Raw genomic sequence first — 21,708 nt, 5'->3', positions numbered from 1 at the left:
CTCTTGCCACTGGAAGAGGAAGTTCCCTCAGGGGCTGACATCAAGGAGACACTGGGGGACACTGACCTGCCCCCAAACCCCCCTGGGGACCGGCTGCTCTGGCCAGCTTCAACCAGCTTTAGCTGGTCAAATATCACCCTTTCATCCAGCCTTCTACCTACGGAAGGTATGGGAGTCGTGGATCGTGATCGTGCCTCGAATGTGATCATGTCCACGCAGGCACCTGCTCCCACCCCTAGGTTGCCATTGCTGGAAAAGTTGTTGTCCTGGCCTCCCCTGGAGGTTATTGTGTTCTGAGCAGAGCCATGGTCAATATGTTCATTGATACACATTGTGTCGTAGATGGAGCGCTGGGGGATGTAACCGTCCTCATTATAGCCATCTCCGTCTACACTCTTCTCCAGGCAGCAGGAGCTCTGCCTGCAGCAACCCGGTCGACTAAGAGGCTTCCCCATAGTTTTTATTTTTCTTTTCTTAATAGTCCAAAAAGAGATCGTAATTAAAATATACTAGATACACGAGTTGCAGGGAGACAACTTAAAAATGTCTAAGATGCACGTCAGCTCATTCCTTTTGGTCATGCAATAGTCAACTGTAAATGAGAAATATTCAGATTGAGGAATGCCATCTGTAAAATCTGTCAACAGTCTCCTCTCAATAATAACAGTAGAGCTTGGGAATTTATTTTTAGTCATACATACAGGAATATTAAAGAACAATTTTGCTCGCTTCCTCTGACTGCAGCCAACAACACAAAAACAGAAGAATTTAATAGTTGCAGCTTCAAAAAATAACACGACTTCAACATCATGATGCCGGGTAACTCACTGCTCTCTCTGTGCTGGTCCATTCAGAACCCCCAAAGCATTTCTTATCGTCTATCTCTGCATTGGTTTCTCCTCATACTTGTCTCTGCTGTCATCAACTTCCATTGTGCCCATCAATAATGAAGTCAGATGTCAAACACTTGTTATTGCCATAGCAGCTGATCAGTACATCCCCTTTCTTGCTTTCGCTCCAAAATAAAGCATTTCTGAAATGAAGATATTCAGGTTTAGGAAACCATGTAAATCATCCTCGTCTGCTCACAGGCACTGATTATTTGTCAAATATTTCAACACCAACGCAAACCGCCCCCCTCCTCTCTCTCACGCTCTCCATCTCTCACACACACACACACAATTACAGATTCCCCTCCCCCATGTTTCTAAGGCTGCTTCAGGGCTTAAGAGGTTTGGAGCTGTTAAAGACTAACTTTGCTTCTTCTTTCTTTCTCTCCGTCCCCTATTCTCTCCATTTAGGTTTGACCGCCATGGGCTTTGATTTCCTCTCCAGACAGAAATCAGCAGGGGAAAAACAGACGTTTCTAAAGAGGTGAAAAGGACAGTCACAGCTTTGCGATCTCCATCTTATGTGACACTGACAGAATGATATCCTTGAAATGTCATCACTTGAAACAAATCAGAAAACAAAACGCGTTGTTATACAACCAGTTTCAATGTGCTTGGCTGAGAGATGCAGGAGGATAAAAATTCAGCCTGCAGTTTGATCTTTTATCCATCTGCCTCCTCTCTCCCACACAAACTCTTCTTCGCGCAACACACTCAATCCCTCAGTACCACTTCTCTCAGTACAGTCCCCTTTCCTCCCACTCATGCCCTTTCGCACATGCAACGAGAACGTGGTCTGACTATCTTTTCTATTTGTCCATCAATATATAATGTACTGTACTACAACATGACTCTGCACTGCTAAAGCAGGAGCATCACAACACAGATACATAACCCCACCTTGAACCATCAGTCAGTAAATCATGGCAGATGAAAGCGACTCTTCAGTTCCACTCAGATTTGCATACAGGACCAGGTGCAATTTAACATATCATTATTCAAATCTAAATGCTGATGACTTTCACAGTGAAGGAACATTTTCAATCGGTTTCTGAGTTTTATTCTCAGAGTCAGAGGTTTTCTTTTAATCCCTTCAGAGAACAAACAGCAGAGCAGACAGAAATGTCCTTTGCATAATCATGTTGCTTATTCAAGTCCATAACAGAGGGATCCATACAAAAAAACATCTATGTACAATATTACGTGATCACCTTGGTTTAGTTAGTAGAGTGGATGATCGAGACTATGGAATTAGTTGTGTGGGCCCTTAGAATAAAAGACAGATTAGTAGAAAGTAACAATAAAATGTTCAGCTATAGTAACAACTTAGAAAAACAAACGGACACTAATGTAACATTAACAGTATTTTTATGTTTTGTCAACAATGATTCCATTCATCCTCTAAAACTAGAATCTAGAAACAAAGACATTATGAAAGACTAAATGAAGTGTCAAAAAAGTATCTTATCGTAGTGTCTTTACATGATTGTGGATGTTTTTGCAACATGTCCATGGTTGGTCTGAAATGGCACCCTATCCCCTATATAATGCACTACTTTTGACCAGAGCCCTATGGGCCCTGTTCAAAAGTAGTGCACTGCACTATATAGGGAATAGGGTGCCATTCCATGAGTCTGTTATATCCACTACGAGCTATCATCGTTGTCGTCTGTGGAGGCTGATGAAGCTTCAGTAGAGTGATGATGCAGTGGAGGCTCATCCAGATGGACCTCCCGTACAGCCAGGATGCGTGTTAGCATGCTCTCCAGTGCAGCGCCTTCTAGTTGCTGGCCAGAGTACCACAGCGAGCTGTTGGAGAGGCATGAAAGCTCTGGCTGCAAGTAGAACAAGCCTGGCCTATTCTTCACAGACTCTGAGCTGGAGGAAAAAGAGGATTATATAATGAATCGATAGGCAGCCATTACAGAAATGTTATCCGTTTCTCTTTTTCAGACTGCAAAACATTGAGGCATTAAAATGTGGTCAATATCTAAAACAAGTCATATGTACAGTAACAGAGTGAAATATAGCAGGAATAAACATGTTTATGTAATCTCACCATTTGGAGATGTAGAACTCGTAGAGTCTGACCGGGCAACGTAGTGGGTTCTCAGTGTTCTCTGACATCTCCATGTCACCATCCTGTTCATCCAGCTTCCTCTTGGCAGGCAAAGCTAGGAGCTCTGGATATACTACACAAAGTGACACAAATCAACCTGCAACCTAGCGCATTATGGAGCTTGTGGAGGATGTTGTGGCTTGGGATATGGCAATGCATTTCTTAATTGCTACTAATGGGATAAATAAAGTAGAATAAAATGTGATAGCCTTCAACACCATTGAGGTCGGAACTCACCGGCGGTGTCCTGACAAGGCCTAAACCTCAGGAAGGCGCTCTTGCCGTTCTTCGTGACCCTGGTACAGTGGGTGAAGTTGGCGAAGGACAAACGTCTGTGTTGGCTCTGGGTCTTGAACTGGAAGAGCTTGGTTCCAAAGAAGAGCAAGGTGTTGAGCAGCACGAAGGGGGAGTGGGCCCCCAGCTGCTTACAGTCCCACAGGTATTCCTCCTCCACACGGGAATGCAGGTAGCCTAGAGACCGACAGTGGAGGAAGGGTCAGAGGTATGGGTCATCATTTTTTATGCATTTCAAAATGTCCCAGCGATATTAAAGGGATACAACAGGCATATAAGAAGAAACGTAGGGATGGACCCTTTTTTCTTTTCAATTTTCGCCTAAAATGACATACCCAAATCTAACTGCCTGTAGCTCAGGCCCCGAAGCAAGGATATGCATATTCTTGGTACCATTTGAAAGGAAAAACTTTGACGTTTGTGGAAATGTGAATTGAATGTAGGAGAACCTAACATAATAGATCTGGTAGAAGAAAATACAAAAAAACAAAACAAAAAAAACATCAAAAACCACCATCTTTGAAATGCAACAGAAAGGTCCCAAATCTAGCCATCACTCTGGTTGGTATCTTGGTGTCCACAAGATAACAGCAGTGTATGTGCAAAGTTTCAGACGGATAACTTGAAGTATGAGCAAACTACATGACATTTAGTGTGAAGTCACCCACGTACATTTGGGCAAATCGTGACAAGAGACATTTACATTACATTTTTCTGCAAGAATATTGTCAAATCTTAGACTTTGATTTAGCTTTTCTAGTATTAGTAGCCATATTACAAGTTCAACATTTGCAAAACACCCCGTTTTCATAACACTCCATATTCTTGTAATTTTTGTACAAAAGGAAAAGGCTTGCTGTTGCACAAGGTTAGCAGCAACATTTGGCGACATACAGGGTTTCCGTAAAGCACAGCTCATTGGCTATCTAGCTAGCTTTGTTTGACTCCGATTGGTGCTTATTTGACAAAGTTACAGTCAATCAAGTGAAGACCGCCCACGTCATCGGCGCGACATGAAGGCGTCGGTTTCTGACCAAATCTGGTGTCCTATAGGATATACTACACTCCTAATGATATAGTGAAGTCTGGTTACGTTCTAGGATCTCTGAGGAATAAATACCAACGTGTTGAAACAACGTTTAGGGTTAGATTTTCACAGATTCCTTTATTTGCAAATTGAACGAGTGGAAATACAAAATCGATCGCGCATGATATATGGACCTTTTTAGGATAGGAAAAAGGATTTTATCTAACAAAACCTCATGTTATCTCTGGGACCCTTTGGATTATAAATCAGAGCAAGATTTCAGAATGTAAGTACACATTTCACATTCAGAGGTGAATTTATCAAACGTATTGTGGTGAAAAAAGTGTTTAGTTGTTAGGAGCTCTCCTCAAACAATAGCATGGCATTTTTTCGCAGTAATAGCTACTGTAAATTGGACAATGCAGTTATATTAACAAGAGTTTAAGCTTTCAGTCGATATAAGACACTTATATGTACCGACATTTGTTGTTTCTCAAAAAATCTGTGATGGCGCTGCATGATTTACAACTGCCCCGTTGATGGGACGCTTATTCCTAAATTTTAAAGGGATACGACAGGCATAGAAGAAGAAACTTATAGAAGACTAGAAATATTCTTACCGCTGGGAAGCAGGGTAGGTCTCCAGAAATGTAGCATCATAGTAATCTCCATGGTGAACTTGTGGTAGAGCACGTCAGTGAAGATATTCTCTATCCTTCCATTCTCAAATAGATACTGGTGAGCCAAATGAGAGATGGTGAGGGAGAGAGGCATTCGGCACTGTATATCATATTTGGCAGAGGGGCAAGTACAATTGATGTTGTTGCCCCTGGGGAAGTTGCTATAGGAAAAGTTCAGATAATATTGATTGTAATAGTCTGCAAACAGTGTTAGCTGCCATCACATCAGTATAACTGGGGCTTTAGACTGAACCGTATTTTAAGTATGGCCACTGACAGACAGAAAAGGTGGTACCACAGTGAATAACATAGTACGGAATAAGAGAAACATGGAGGTTCAATACCTGCTGTATGCCCAGACAGAGGTAGAAGATGCTGTCAGCAGGGTAGGCCTGACCGTTGGGGCGACGGACCTCACTGATGAAGCGACAGAGACCATAACTAAGCTCAGAGGAGTTACACTGCAACACGTCCTCCTTCAAAACCATGGATTTAGCTGCCGTAGGAGAGACAAGGGCACAGAAAACCAGATTAGAGAACCATGGATTTAGCTGCCGTAGGAGAGACAAGGGCACAGAAAACCAGATTAGAGAACCCTGGATTTAGCTGCCGTAGGAGAGACAAGGGCACAGAAAACCAAAATAACCATGGATTTAGCTGCCATAGCGAGAAAGATGGCCACTGAACACCAAATCAAATTTTATTTGTCACATACACATGGTTAGCAGATGTTAATGCGAGTGTAGCGAAATGCTTGTGCTTCTAGTTCCGACAATGCAGTAATAACCAACAAGTAATCTAGCTAACCATTCCAAAACTACTACCTTATAGACACAAGTGTAAGGGGATAAAGAATATTTACATAAAGATATATGAATGAGTGATGGTACAGAGCGGCATAGGCAAGATACAGTAGATGGTATTGAGTGCAGTATATACATATGAGATGAGTATGTAAACAAAGTGGCATAGTTAAAGTGGCTAGTGATAAATGTATTACATAAAGATGCAGTAGATGATAGAGTACAGTATATACATATACATATGAGATGAATAATGTAGGGTATGTAAACATTATATTAGGTAGCATTGTTTAAAGTGGCTAGTGATATATTTTACATCATTTCCCATCAATTCCCATTATTAAAGTGGCTGGAGTTGAGTCAGTGTGTTGGCAGCAGCCACTCAATGTTAGTGGTGGCTGTTTAACAGTCTGATGGCCTTGAGATAGAAGCTGTTTTTCAGTCTCTCGGTCCCAGCTTTGATGCACCTGTACTGACCTCGCCTTCTGGATGATAGCGGGGTGAACGGGCAGTGGCTCGGGTGGTTGTTGTCCTTGATGATCTTTATGGCCTTCCTGTAACATCGGGTGGTGTAGGTGTCCTGGAGGGCAGGTAGTTTGCCCCCGGTGATGCGTTGTGCAGACCTCACTACCCTCTGGAGAGCCTTACGGTTGTGGGCGGAGCAGTTGCCGTACCAGGCGGTGATACAGCCCGACAGGATGCTCTCGATTGTGCATCTGTATAAGTTTGTGAGTGCTTTTGGTGACAAGCCAAATTTCTTCAGCCTCCTGAGGTTGAAGAGGCGCTGCTGCGCCTTCTTCATGATGCTGTCTGTGTGGGTGGACCAATTCAGTTAGTCTGTGATGTGTACGCTGAGGAACTTAAAACTTACTAACCTCTCCACTACTGTTCCATCGATGTGGATAGGCGGGTGTTCCCTCTGCTGTTTCCTGAAGTCCACAATCTCCTTAGTTTTGTTGACGTTGAGTGTGAGGTTATTTTCCTGACACCACACTCCGAGGGCCCTCACCTCCTCCCTGTAGGCCGTCTCGTCATTGTTGGTAATCAAGCTTACCACTGTTGTGTCGTCCGCAAACTTGATGATTGAGTTGGAGGCGTGCGTGGCCACGCAGTCGTGGGTGAACAGGGAGTACAGGAGAGGGCTCAGAACGTACCCTTGTGGGGCCCCAGTGTTGAGGATCAGCGGGGTGGAGATTGTTGCCTACCCTTACCACCTGGGGGCGGCCCCTCAGGAAGTCCAGTACCCAGTTGCACAGGGCGGGGTCGAGACCCAGGGTCTCGAGCTTGATGACGAGCTTGGAGGGCACTATGGTGTTAAATGCCGAGCTGTAGTCGATGAACAGCATTCTCACATAGGTATTCCTCTTGTCCAGATGGGTTAGGGCAGTGTGGTTGAGATTGCATCGTCTGTGGACCTATTTGGGCGGTGAGCAAATTGGAGTGGGTCTAGGGTGTCAGGTAGGGTGGAGGTGATATGGTCCTTGACTAGTCTCTCAAAGCACTTCATGATGACGGAAGTGAGTGCTACCGCCCCGGTAGTCGTTTAGCTCAGTTACCTTAGCTTTCTTGGGAACAGGAACAATGGTGGCCCTCTTGAAGCATGTGGGAACAACAGACTGGGATAGGGATTGATTGAATATATCCGTAAACACACCAGCCAGCCTGTCTGCGCATGCTCTGAGGGCGCGGCTGGGGATGCCGTCTGGGCCTGCAGCCTTGCGAGGGTTGACACGTTTAAATGTTTTCCTCACGTCGGCTGCAGTGAAGGAGAGTCCGCATGTTTTAGTTGCGGGCTGTGTCAGTAGCACTGTATTGTCCTCAAAGCGGGCAAAAAAGTTATTTAGTGGGAGCAAGACATCCAGGTCCGTGACGGGGCTGGTTTTCTTTTTGTAATCCGTGATTGACTGTAGACCCTGCCACATACCTCTTGTGTCTGAGCCGTTGAATTGAGATTCTACTTTGTCTCTATACTGACGCTTAGCTTGTTTGATTGCCTTGCGAAGGGAATAGTTACACTGTTTGTATTCGGTCATGTTTCCGGTCACCTTGCCCTGATTAAAAGCAGTGGTTCGGGCTTTCAGTTTCACGCGAATGCTGCCATCAATCCACGGTTTCTGGTTTGGGAATGTTTTAATCGTTGCTATGGGAATGACATCTTCAACACACGTTCTAATGAACTCGCTCACCGAATCAGCGTATTCGTCAGTGTTGTTGTCTGACGCAATACGAAACATATCCCAGACAACGTGATGGAAGCAGTCTTGGAGTGTGGAATCAGATTGGTCGGACCAGCGTTGAACAGACCTCAGCGTGGGAGCTTCTTGTTTTAGTTTCTGTCTGTAGGCAGGGATCAACAAAATGGAGTCGTGGTCAGCTTTTCCGAAAGGAGGGCGGGGCAGGGCCTTATATGCGTCGCGGAAGTTAGAATAGCAGTGATCCAAGGTTTTTCCAGCCCTGGTTGCGCAATCGATATGCTGATAAAATTTAGGGAGTCTTGTTTTCAGATTAGCCTTGTTAAAATCCCCAGCTACAATGAATGCAGCCTCCGGATAAATGGATTCCAGTTTGCAAAGAGTCAAATAAAGTTTGTTCAGAGCCATCGATGTGTCTGCTTGGGGGGGAATATATACGGCTGTGATTATAATCGAAGATAATTCCCTTGGTAGATAATGCGGTCGACATTTGATTGTGAGGAATTCTAAATCAGGTGAACAGAAGGACTTGAGTACCTGTATGTTGTTATGATCACACCACGTCACGTTAACCATAAGCCCCCGCCCCTCTTCTTACCAGAAGGATGTTTGTTTCTGTCTGCGCGATGCGTGGAGAAACCAGCTGGCTGCACCGACTCCGATAGCGTCTCTCCAGTGAGCCATGTTTCCGTGAAGCAAAGAACGTTACAGTCTCTGATGTCCCTCTGGAATGCTACCCTTGCTCGGATTTCATCAACCTTGTTGTCAAGAGACTGGACATTGGCGAGAAGAATGCTAGGGAGTGGTGCACGATGTGCCCGTCTCCAGAGTCTGACCAGAAGACCGCTCCGTTTCCCCCTTTTACGAAGTCGTTTTTTTGGGTCGCCGGCTGGGATCCATTCCGTTGTCCTGGGTGAAAGGCAGAACACAGGATCCGCTTCGCGAAAGTCATATTCTTGGTCGTACTGATGGTGAGTTGACGCTGCTCTTATGTTCAGTAGTTCTTCTCGACTGTATGTAATGAAACCTAAGATGACCTGGGGTACCAATGTAAGAAATAACACGTAAAAAAACAAAAAACTGCATAGTTTCCTAGGAACGCGAAGCGAGGCGGCCATCTCTGTCGGCGCCGGAAGTAAGTAGAGGTACTGTACATGAATACTGCTAGCATATTTTAAACTCATCTGGGCATGGCATCTGAGATGTTGCAAGGCACTTTAATTAACAAATAAATTAAAATCAATCAATCTGACTCACAGGGATCTTTGGCAAATTCACAGTCAAACTGCTTGTTCCTCTGCAGGACCCAATTCTTCCAGGCTTTCACCCCATACTCGTGGTGGAGTTTTGATCTGGCAGGAGGGAGTGAAATAGTTTGCTCCACCATGTCCATAGTCCCAATTTGCTTACAACTCTGCAATACAGAAAGGGAAAGGGAAAAAGGTTTGGACCAACAACGTAGTGGAAGGAGAAACAACTTGCTTTTACTGTATAATATCTCTGAAACCCTATTGCAGTCAATAGTAATAATGGTGCTGATGTGACCTAACTAGTTATGTTACCTATAGCGTTAGACCAGTAACCCCGCTATAAAATAAATAGGGTAGCGTTTGGGACGCAGACTACAGTATAGACATACCCGTTTTCTGGGAGGAAAGCCATCTTTGGGTCTCTTCTGTCTTGTGGCCTGTACAGTCAGCCTCTGTCCCTTCACTGCAGCACGATCAAACGACTCTGAAACAGCATTGAATACACAGTTACACAGGGGATACAAATGTGATCTGTGGGAATTGGCAAGTTCATCATTAACCACATTCCCATCTACAGTTTCTATGCGAGTATCGTATAAAAATAAATCACGACAGCTGTGACGGAAACAGGAAGTGCCGGTGTAATTTTACAAATGCCGACAGATCATTTGTTCGTTCAACATGGTGGGATCTTTTTGCGTCTGTTAAATTAATTGGCGGGGAATGTTGGTAGAAACTCCATTATGCACAAATATTGATATAATAACCATCATATCGAAGTAAACTTGGAGTCACGCCATGATATGGTGTGGGGTCCTCCCACTACGACTCGGGAAACCATGCAGTTAGGCTACAGATGAAATAAGTTATGATGAACTTCACTGGGTGGTGAACGTACACGGTGATGAGCTTGACGCCACTTTCCAATAAATATTGAGGGTTTTATTCTGGTGACATGACGATCGATGCTTGACTGCAGTTTATTCATAATAATCTCATGTAGACTAGACAACCCGCACTGTATCTGAGAGATGTTGGCTAGAGAGCAGGTGCCAAGACCAGAGTAGACACATTTGCTATTTAACTCAACAAAGTGACAAAACTATCGGTAGAGTTGAAAATGGGATGAGAAAAACTTTTGATTTTTATTCAGTACATGAAAACCTAAGCGAAAAATACATTTTGTGTGCACTACGTCATCATGCACTAATTGTTTCCACAACAAGTCAACTAGAAACATACAACTGGTGGGAAAATGTACATATTTCCTATGCGCAGTTTCTAGAATATAATACCGCAAATTGGATGGAAACTTAGCTAGTGCAAATATAATTGATTCTTAACTGGATAAATAAAAGGTTGAATAAATATTTTCCACCTAATAAAAAAAACTTTGGAACATAAATGTAGCTATGTTGTTATTCTCAGAGCCTTTCTTACCAGGGGGGTAGTCAGCCTCCAGGTCCAACATGCTGGGGGAGGCTGTTGTGCTGGGGGGTTCGACAGGACCCTCTGCCCCTCTCTGGGGGTTGGATGTAGACTCATCCTCTCCACCCCAGCTGTGGGGGGTGGACACAGCCTCAGACTCCAGGTCTCCACTGTAGGCGCTGCCTTGGTCTGTGGATAAACACCACACAGACAGACACCATGTTATCTAACCCTTCAGTAAGATCCTCCACCAGAGTGATTTTCATTTAAAAGGTTGCTTTTCTAACAGTGTGTATCTATTAATACAGGTTAGTCTAAATATTGAGATAAATGCAAGAGAGACCCGTTCAAGAAAGCAGCAGTCGGCTGATGTGCCAAGCAACAAAGTTAGACAGTAACGTTCCCATAAACACACTGCCGCAGCTCAGAGTACAAACTTTTCTCTTCACCTCCATGGGAGACAGGTTTGTCTTTCTCCTCGTCTTCCTGCTCGGCCATGGTTTGAGATGCGACACCGTCTTTCTTGTCCTTGAGCTCTGAACGGCTTAATGAGGGGGGTATTACCATGGGCACTGGCACCTGGACAGAGGGCACAGAGAACAGAACATGGTTTAACCAGCCAAGTTAACCAATCATTAAAAGAACACACAATGAACCATGGTGGGGGTATTAGTAGGGTCCTCAGAAGAATAACAATCCAAGACACGGGGGCATGTGAGTGTTTAGGCCACCAGGGATGGGTACTTCCCTTTGAAAAGTGGAAAATAAAGTATCTATTAAAAGGCATATAAAGAGAAAGTGGATGTAGGCATGAGAAGAGGACGCAGAGCAAACGTACAGGCACGGGGATACCCATGGGCACAGGAGTGTACTGGGTGTACAGGTTCATGGGCACTGGGATGAAGACTGGCACAGGAACGGGCATCACAACCACCCGCACTTTCTCCCCGTTCTCTGTGTACGTGAACCCAGTCTCTGTGAACCCTACAACAACAACGAGAGAGGCTATTATTTAACCTTTAAATAAAGTCAGTTAAAAACAAATTCTTATTTACAATGACGGCCTACAATCAGAGATCCTTACTAACCCTTTAAACCAAGTGGTCGTACTATGAACATGTAGTGGAAGGTCTGATTTACAAATTCAGTGGAAGGGTGGGGCCATAGAAATATAATGAAGATATTATTAATACCTTTATGGACGAGGCATCTTAAAAAGTAGCTAGTTTGTTCCAAAAATATTAAAATAATTTAAAGAATCAAGATATAAAAATCGCAGAGTAGGCATCAGCGACTAGGTTAGCATTTCTGATGTTTTGGATGTCGGTCTGTTGTTTTACCCATGGGTGCCATTGGTTTCTCAGCGGTTTGCATCGGAATCGGGCAGCTGGTTTCCTGGTCCAGCATGAGGGGTTTACAGATGATGGCCTTGTTCTTCATGATCCGACGGCGGGCTGAGATCCTCATGGCGTCCGTCTGGGTGCTGGCATCGCCAAGGCTCTTGCCGTGAGAGTTCGACGTCGGAAGAGCTCCTACAAGCAAAACAAAAAAACAGTCTGAACTACAAATGCTTATATTAATCGACCACTTCTTCACAAATGTCTTAACCATGCTCGGTGTTAGCCAGTGTTCTCAATGGGTGTACTAGCTACCAGTCAGGGCAGTGGCAGCCGTAGCATGGGGCTGGCCAGCAGGAGAGGTGGCCAACGAGACAACATCAGCAATGACAGGAGCTGGCTTGGAGAGGGAGAACAGAGGTTGGGACGGACCTACAGGGGGAGAAAGAAGGGAAGGAAAGAGGGGAGACATGTTGAGTAGTAGGCCTAAGGCAGCCATTAAACTGAGATGCAGCGATAGGTCATCCAACCAGGTAGTCGTTTTCAAGAGAAACGTGTATATAATTAAGTAGTACCCTGTGTAGTAGTGGTGCCGTTGCTAGTCCGAGGGTGCAGCTGGAAGGTCTGATAGCAGTACTGAATAACACACTCCAGGTTACAGAAGTGCCTAATTGCCCCAAAACACTTCAGTTGCTCTCTCATCTTCCCTTGACGTCTGCAGCACTCACACTTAGCCATCTGGGTAGGGGAAGGACAACAAACAGTTCAGCAATTCAAAGAGCTTCAGCCATTTGTGGACTACATAGATATGTCCCGGGAAGTGGTTGTAAGGTAATCAAATCAAGAGAGTGAGAGATCAGGGCATGTATTCATAAAGCGACTCAGAGTAGGAGTCCTAATCTGGAATCAGGTCCCTGCAGTCTTATTCATTGTCGTCTTAAGGCAAAACTGATCCCAAATCAGCACTCCTACTCTGAGATGCTTGCTACATACAGAGGTCAACATGCATAAAAAATATTCTGGCTCTGACCTCATAGAAGAGAACAGTGTAGTTGGACATGCACGCGTCCCTGCAGAACTCTTGCATCCTTCCACCAAAGTGGTTGTGGATCATCTTGGGGCTGATGTCGGCACAATAGGCACACGTCCGCCATGGCCCCTTCATGTCGTGCTTGAAGAGCAGCTTACAGCCTGTTACAACACCCACACAGACAGGTTAATGTACAATATTATACTCAAAACAAATTATTACATCATTGTTATATTTATGGCATAAATTGTCAAAAAAGGACTAGGAGAAAGAGAGAAAGGGTCTTTGGTACTCACTCTCACTGCAGAAGGGCCGGTCGATGAGGTCATATCTGATGACTTCTTTGACCACCTTCTCCAGTTTGCAGTATTCACACCTCACTTTGATATTACTCCGTTTCTTAAACTCAACACAGCACAGTTTGCAACAGAACTGCATGGTGCGACCCTGAAGGAACACAACAAGCCCAGGAGGACAAAGAGCATTAGAGATAAAACTACAACCCCAAACGCAAAAGCATTATTAGACAACACTACAATACCTATCACAAAACGACCATTCCCATAACACTTAAAATGTAATAAACAAGGTACAGGATCAAGAGAGAGGTACTTACATTGTACTCATAGAGCTCAGGTTTCCAGCGGAACTGCTGAGGACACTGATGGCAGGAGAGTTTCACAGGTCCACTGGGGGCGGAGGTAAAGGAGGGGGCCATGGGCGGACCTGGTTGATGCTGCCCCACCCCGTAGGCCCAAGCCAATCCTGTGGCGGCTCGATAGGGTAGAGGTGGAGCAGAGGTCTGAGTTGGGGCGTACGGGCGGCCAGTGGTGGGGACCCAGGATGGGGGGTAAGGATGGGAGTAGCCCTGGGGTGGTGCTGGAGGGGTCTGGAGGTACTGAGACACCATGGGAGGAGCAGTGGATGAGGAGCCGTTCATCTGGCCCAGTTGGGGGGGAAGCTGGCTGCCTTCGGCCTCCTACCACATTACATCAAAGGAGAACACATTCAAAAACATGATGTATTCCGTACAATCCATTATACAATGGGGCAAAAAAGTATTGTCAGCCACCAATTGTGCAAGTTCTCCCACTTAAAATGAGAGGCCTGTAATTTTCATCATAGGTACACTTCAACTATGACAGACAAAATGAGAAGAAAAAAAAATCCAGAAAATCACATTGTAGGATTTTTAATTAATTTATTTGCAAATTATGGTGGAAAATAAACTTTTGTTATTGACCAAATACTTCTCAATACTTTGTTATATACCCTTTGTTGGCAATGACAGAGGTCAAACGTTTTCTGTAAGTCTACACAAGGTTTTCACACACTGTTGCTGGTATTTTGGCCCATTCCTCCATGCAGATCTCCTCTAGAGCAGTGATGTTTTGGGGCTGTTGCTGGGCAACACGGACTTTCAACTCCCTCCAAAGATTTTCTATGGGGTTGAGATCTGGAGACTGGCTAGGCCACTCCAGAACCTTGAAATGCTTCTTACAAAGCCACTCCTTCGTTGCCCGGGCGGTGTGTTTGGGATCATTGTCATGCTGAAATACCCAGCCACGTTTCATCTTCAATGCCCTTGCTGATGGAAGAAGGTTTTCACTCAAAATCTCACGATACACGGCCCCATTCATTCTTCCCTTTACACGGATCAGTCGTCCTGGTCCCTGTGCAGAAAAACAGCCCCAAAGCATGATGTTTCCACCCCCATGCTTCACAGTAGGTATGGTGTTCTTTGGATGCAACTCAGCATTCTTTGTCCTCCAAACACGACGAGTTGAGTTTTTACCAAAAAGTTATATTTTGGTTTCATCTGACCATATGACATTCTCCCAATCTTCTTCTGGATCATCCAAATGTTCTCTAGCAAACTTCAGATGGGCCTGGACATGTACTGGCTTAAGCAGGGGGACACGTCTGGCACTGCAGGATTTGAGTCCCTGGCGGCGTAGTGTGTTACTGATGGTAGACTTTGTTACTTTGGTCCCAGCTCTCTGCAGGTCATTCAATAGGTCCCCCCGTGTGGTTCTGGGATTTTTGCTCACCGTTCTTGTGATCATTTTGACCCCGCGGGTTGAGATCTTGCATGGAGCCCCAGATCGAGGGAGATTATCAGTGGTCTTGTATGTCTTCCATTTACTAATAATTGTTCCCACAGTTGATTTCTTCAAACCAAGCTGCGTACCTATTTCAGATTCAGTCTTCCCAGCCTGGTGCAGGTCTACAATTTTGTTTCTGGTGTCCTTTGACAGCTCTTTGGTCTTGGCCATAGTGGAATTTGGAGTGTGACTGTTTGAGGTTGTGGAGAGGTGTCTTTTATACTGATAACAAGTTCAAACAGGTGCCATTAATACAGGTAACGAGTGGAGGACAGAGGAGCCTCTTAAAGAAGAAGTTACAGGTCTGTGAGAGCCAGAAATGTTGCTTGTTTGTAGGTGACCAAATACTTATTTTCCACCATAATTTGCAAATAAATTCATTAAAAATCCTACAATGTGATTTTCTGGATTTTTTTTCTAATTTTGTCTGTCATAGTTGAAGTGTCCCTATGATGAAAATTACAGGCCTCTCATCTTTTTAAGTGGGAGAACTTGCACAATTGGTGGCTGACTTAATACTATTTTGCCCCACTGTATATAGGCTGATTGGTATCTTTTCAATTTGACCTGTATTGTATGCACTGTGTTTTTTATGTTTGGTACAATTGTCAAATAAACCTGAACCTAAATGCATGCTGAAAAACACATAAAATCCCTCTCAAATCTACCTGACTGAGACTGAACCTTCTCTAATATGCACACACAGAAAGCACAGATCATATGTAACATAGTCTGTTTGATCCATTTAGACAATTAATCAACGAATACCCGGAAAGTCTTGACGCAGGTGTAAGAGCAGAAGTTGCGGATGCTGCCATCTACCATGGCCAGATGGTACTGAGAGACAGCCTTCACTTTGCAGTAGGTACAAGGGAATGCCGTTCCTGTGTGTGACAACTTTTTTTAATACCACTGCAAATAAAATGTAAAAACAATTATGGCAAAATATTGGTTGAAACACGAAATTGTTTGCTGGCTAGTGGAAAATAAATCCCGACCGAATCCACTGAAGGGTTTTTTCCACTCTCTGAGTAATAATTATTGGACTAAATGCATCCCAGAAAAAAATTATACCAGTCAAAAACATATTTCAGACAACATATGGCCTACAATATTGATAAACTAAAACACATTTATAGACTTCCGCTTATACAATGGTAAAGTCAATGCTACCTGACAGGTCGTTCTGCGGCCGGCTGTTATTGACACAGACGGAATTGCAGAAGAGGTCCACCTTGCCATCCGTATCAGTGCTCTCCACCATGTCAGACATGAGTCTCAGATCACGACAGTGACCGCACGGCATTACCTTGGTGGTCGTCTGCCATACAGGAACAATGGGAAAGAGTTGATAAGAAGAAGAGATTTGATGATGGCGGAGGTGGGACAGGGGGACTCAGTGAGACAAATGTGTATAATATCAATAATGTATTCATAGAGACTCATTGAGAGATACCAGACTCGGAGGGGAGGCCCAACCTCCATACCTTATAGAAGTTAAGAGTACATATGACCATCAAGGCCAGACATTTTTTTTTAAGTGGACTCCGGTTTCTATGGAGGACTGTCTGTGTGTACTACCTGACTGTGCATACTTACTCGTTTAAAAGTGCTAATGCAGGTTCGACTGCAGAACTTCATGGTGACACCCTCTACTCGGAGCGACCGGCAGTTCCTGTCAGTACTGGCGCAGTACTCGCCACAGCTCTCACACACATTTATGACCAGGTTGTGGGAGGAGCGAAAGCGCATGAAACACTCATCGCTACACAGTTTGTGCAAGGAGCCCTGGTGAGTCACTTCGTGCTGAATCTGAGATGGGGGGGTTATCAAATCAGGCAGGATGGTCAAATCAAACATTTCCTCATGTAACCTCACCTGAGGTTGACTTAGAAATGAGAGTGAACTAGTCAAACCAGTGGTTGTCTGTTTTGTCCCTTACCATGTCGCTCTTCTTGCACATACTGCACGTCGGGGCGGTGGGCTCTTGGAAAGAAGGCATGGAAATAGTCCCTGGTTTCCTCTTGCGGTTGAACACAGAGAGGCAGAACTGACTACAGAAATCCTTCAGGTTATTGTCTGTAATCACACTGATTACATCCTTGGGGTCCTCGATCTCCCTGAAAAAAGTAAAAGTTATAAACGAGTTATAGACAGATTAAAGAGTTATAAACATCAATACAGCTATGAGCAACGGGGGAAGTTATTTGGTGCACCCCCACAGTAACTCCGGGAATCAGATGATAGCAGAACGATTGAAAGTTGAAGTGAGTCAGTAGCCGAGTGACTCACTTTAGGCACTGGTAGCAGGTTCTCAGTTTGATGGGAGGCAGGGTGAACCCAGTGAGGCAGACAGTGGAGCAGAAGAGCTGGGTGGATCCTTTCCGTTGGAAGGCAGTCTGACCGCGCAGCAGGATCTTAGAGCAGCCCGAGCAGGACACACGCACTGCGTTGGCTGGGTTGGAGCCACTAGGGGGCTGGGGCTGGGGCTGGGGAGGGGGTGGCTGGGGCACTGGAGCCAGGCTCCTGAGGGTCATTGTTGGCCCCTGTTGAACTAGACTTCTTCCTGGTGCAAATATGGAGGTGGGGGTCTGGGGAGCAGCAGTGGGCGAGCCATACGCATTTCCTCCACCAACAGAAAAGACAGAACTGATCCTCAGCACCTCCTGTAACATACAACAAATAAGAACAAAGAATTGATGATAATAATAATAATATAGCAGCAATAATATAGCATAACAGAATCATCATATCCATATGTTGTAAAAGGGGACATTAAGGCAGGGCATGGGATCCTTTGCTGACCTCAGGAGCTGTGTTGTCCAGCTCCTCCTTGATACCCCGTGTTGAGGGTAGAAGGGCGCAGTCATATCCTTCATCTATGGGCTCATCCTTGATGTTCATGGGGGGAGAGATGGGTGGCCGTTCTCTGTCACCTACCACTGGGTTCTGGAGCACACTCTCTGACCTCTGGAGGTCAGGGCAAAGGGATGAAATAGATTAATAAAGGTGACACAAAAAAAAAAAATGTTCATAACAGCATTCCGCAAAAGGGAATTATCCTGAAATCTCTCGCGCTCTCCGCCAGTTCTTTCTTGCTGCCCCTCTCCACTTACACTACCGGTATACTAAGGTCATACACTATACAGACCTCTTGACGGCTGGATCCCCCAGCAATAGACCGATTCTGTCTTACTCCATCTGACAGAAATAGAGAAAATGCCATTTAATATAATCATCACAGCTCTAATAATGTGCATTCCATGTGCATGGAGTGTGGAAATGTCCTAAATCATGTTCTTTATTGAAACTATAGTTCTAACTAGCAGGGCAAGTTTGCTTGCAGTCTTACCCAAGCTGTTATCTGGTGAAGGGGACTGAGATAGGTTAGTTGAAAGATGGCTTTCTCCTTGCATTTGACTAGCCACCTCAGAAGCTGCCAAAAGAATGACTGTTGTTAAGCAATGAAAAAGAAGTAGGCCTAAGTTCAAGGAAAATGCCACACAAAAAAAACTATTTTTGTTATTTGTTTCATTGGTCCACTGTTGATACAGTTTGCATAAAACATTTTGGGAATGTATCAACATTGGACTAATGAAACAAATACCACGTTTTTGAGTGGAATTGTCCTTTAAGTAGTAAGAAATGTAAGTAAGAAAAGTTATATTGGTGATGAGAAGTAAGAAATGCATGAGGAGTAAAGTCACAGGCCAAGTCAGACTAGGCATCATGTTTTCATTCTAACCTGTTCTAATATTGGAAAGTGAGACTGCATCAAGGAATCTGTCAGTGGAATTTTTATCATCCTGAGTCTCTGCACGTCGTGTGTCAGGCGATCCAGCCGGCCGTCCGCCTGACTCTCTGTCAGACTCCACATCACCCAGTGCCACCTTGGGCAGGGCTATGTCCCACTCCTCATCCTCATCTGCCCCAAACACAGGGACCCCATCCAGCTCATCCTCTGGCTGGCCCACACCCAGACCAGCTAGGGAGAAGGTGGTACTGGTACGATGAGAGATGTGAGGGAATACATTCCCTTCATCGTCACTGCTAAAATCATGTTCGACGTCAGGCCGTCCGACTGGTTCTGGTGCTCCAAAGACTGGTCCGGTTGAGATGCTGCTCCAAAGAGATCTTGTTGACAGGGGAGTGTGTTGTCGCTGGGACTCACCAGCCGTTGGGGCTGAGAGCTTCACCGCCTCATCAAAAGCCTTGGACAGCCGGAGTTCATGCTGTGGGAGGAGACAACTGGTTAAAAAGTGTGGTCTTGGGGCCTCCCGAGAGGCGCAGTGGTCTAAGGCAACGCTAGCTGTGCCACTAGAGATCCTGGTTCGAGTCCAGGCTCTGTTGTTGCCGGCCGCGACCAGGAGACCCATGGGGCGGCGCACAATTGGCCCAGCGTCGCCCGGTGTTAGGGGAGGGTTTGGCCGGCAGGGATGTTCTTGTCCCATCACACAATAGCGACTCCAGTGGCGGGCCAGGCGCAATGCACACTCGCCAGGTATACTGTGTTTCCTCCGACACATTGGTGCGGCCGGCTTCCGGGTTAAGGGGCGTTGTGTCAAAAAGCAGTGCAGCTTGGCTGGGTTGTGTTTCGGGGGACGCACGGCTCCCAACCTTCGCCTCTCAACCTTCGCCTCTCCTGAGTCTGTACGGGAGTTGCAGCGATGGGACAAGACTAACTACCAATTGGATACCATGAAATTGGGGAGAAAATAGGGTATAAAAAATAATAATAGTAATAAAAAAATTGTGGTCTTCTCTAGCCCAGTTGGTAGAGCATGGCACTTGCAACGCCAGGATAGCATGTTCGATTCCTGGGACCACCCATAAGGGAAAAAATTATGCATGCATGGCATTCACTTTGGATAAAGGCTTCTGCTAAATACCATATATTCATGCAATATGGCCCAAGGGGGTGTGATATATGGCCAATATACTACAGCTAATGGCTGGTCTTTATGCACGACTGAACGCAGAGCGCCTGGATTCAGCCCTTAGCCGTGGTATATTGGCCATCTACCACAACCCCTCGAGGTTCCTTATTGCTATTATACATTGGTTACCAACGTAATTATAACACTAAACAGAAATGTTTTGTCATACCTGTGGTATACGGTCTGGTATAGAAAGCGTAGAAAGCTATGACATTATTCGTACTAGGGCAGCAATAGAGGGGGAATCGTCTGGTTGGGATTTGAACCAGAAACCATATTTCATACAGAGCAAGCACACTCCTGCCTGTGCCATGAGGGCCCAGACCTCTGGACAGTGCTGTAGTAGCTACACAAACAGCCGCAATGGGCCTTGGTTGAACCAGCGACCCTGGCCTGCCATACCGTTTCGGACCTCATGACATAAGCCGTTACACTCACACAGGGATGCAAACTCATAATACTTTTGACAGAACTGTGATATATTATCTTCACTGGAACCCCTTATTGATATGAGGGTTGATTATTCTACGAACACTACTATCTAGCTAGCTTAAAATAGCTAACCTAGCTACATGGCTAGCTAGCTCTAACTACTGTAACGTTAAGCTACATAGTCATGCACTTGAGGAAAATCTAGCAAGATAGCCAGGAAGCTAGCTGCAACAAGGCTGGGCAGATACAGATGGGTCGCTAGTTAATAAGATAATAATGCCTTCATTATTTGCAAACATATTTTCACCTGAGATTTTTGTTTAGCCTCCTCTGACTCCGCCATGTTTTGGTCGCGCGCTGTTCTTCTCGGAAGGGGGGGTGGGTTTATTTTGCAACTAACGTTAGCTAGCTAGACAACTAGCTAGGATGCACTGCACACAATGCTATTGTTAAAGACAGTGCAAAAGCGACTTCACGATGTGCATGAAAATATATGATTTGCAGAATTTGTATGAAATAATTGTCATTGACGGGGCATTCTCATTTGTGTTTAAGTAGCTGCAAGCTTTTCAATGGGAAATTGCATGCACATCGAACTATCCCTTTCTGCTGGTATGGCTGTACCGTAAAGTTCCATAGATAGGCGCATTCTCTGTCTGTGTTCGTGGGTAATTTGATTCAGTAACGCAACACATTAGATGTAACAAAGCAGTATATACACATTGTACATATCTGAATTCGTTCTCTTTTCTATAGGTAGATAGCCAATGTTGACACCTCATTACGTTTTCCCAGTTAAGATCAATTCTAATCTCTCGCCCATATTTCGATTAGTTCGGTACCCTTCTAGCTTGAACGTTGCATATAGAAATGTACAGTAGATTGGCAAACCCAGTGGGTCTGGGTAGTGATGAACATTCCGAGTGTTTTTGGTGAGCCGGCTCATTTGGCTCCGTTGACGTAATAGAGACGGCTCATTTGGCTCCCAAATGGCTCTTCGTTCAAAATGCTTAAAAATCGACATAAAACCATGAACATTTTTCTAATATCTAGTGTAAAACCCAAAATAGAGGCTGCCATTGTCAGATTATGGAATAATTGTTGACCAGATTGACGTGCTCTCCTCAATGTTTATACTTTCTGCAGTGAGGATTCGCCCTCTTTAGAGAATGATTTTGTAATTT

The 21,708-nt window shown here is 44.8% G+C and overlaps 1 protein-coding gene across 1 annotated transcript; it reads right to left on the bottom strand.

Annotated features, from left to right (window-relative positions):
• Positions 1-1,934: 1,934 nt before the first annotated feature.
• On the bottom strand, positions 1,935-20,886 carry LOC139375070 (zinc finger MYM-type protein 4-like). The gene is made up of 26 exons (XM_071116475.1): positions 20,832-20,886; positions 18,901-19,387; positions 18,508-18,591; positions 18,307-18,356; positions 17,961-18,125; positions 17,448-17,821; positions 17,098-17,275; positions 16,755-16,967; positions 16,329-16,476; positions 15,924-16,039; positions 13,667-14,029; positions 13,347-13,497; positions 13,051-13,211; positions 12,596-12,758; positions 12,336-12,452; positions 12,024-12,215; positions 11,522-11,667; positions 11,133-11,262; positions 10,696-10,872; positions 9,645-9,739; positions 9,263-9,419; positions 5,355-5,506; positions 4,951-5,065; positions 3,247-3,480; positions 2,950-3,082; positions 1,935-2,768 (listed from the first exon to the last, which is right to left on the bottom strand). Exons 1-26 carry the CDS (start codon positions 20,865-20,867, stop codon positions 2,537-2,539), a joined length of 4,569 nt encoding a protein of 1,522 aa, XP_070972576.1. The 5' UTR covers positions 20,868-20,886; the 3' UTR covers positions 1,935-2,536.
• Between the last annotated feature and the right edge of the window lie 822 nt (positions 20,887-21,708).

Source organism: Oncorhynchus clarkii, chromosome 19, assembly GCF_045791955.1.
Source record: "Oncorhynchus clarkii lewisi isolate Uvic-CL-2024 chromosome 19, UVic_Ocla_1.0, whole genome shotgun sequence".
NCBI classification, from domain to species: Eukaryota; Metazoa; Chordata; class Actinopteri; order Salmoniformes; family Salmonidae; genus Oncorhynchus; species Oncorhynchus clarkii.
Note: the sequence above shows the minus strand (reverse complement) of the source record. Positions and strands in the feature narration are given on the sequence as shown.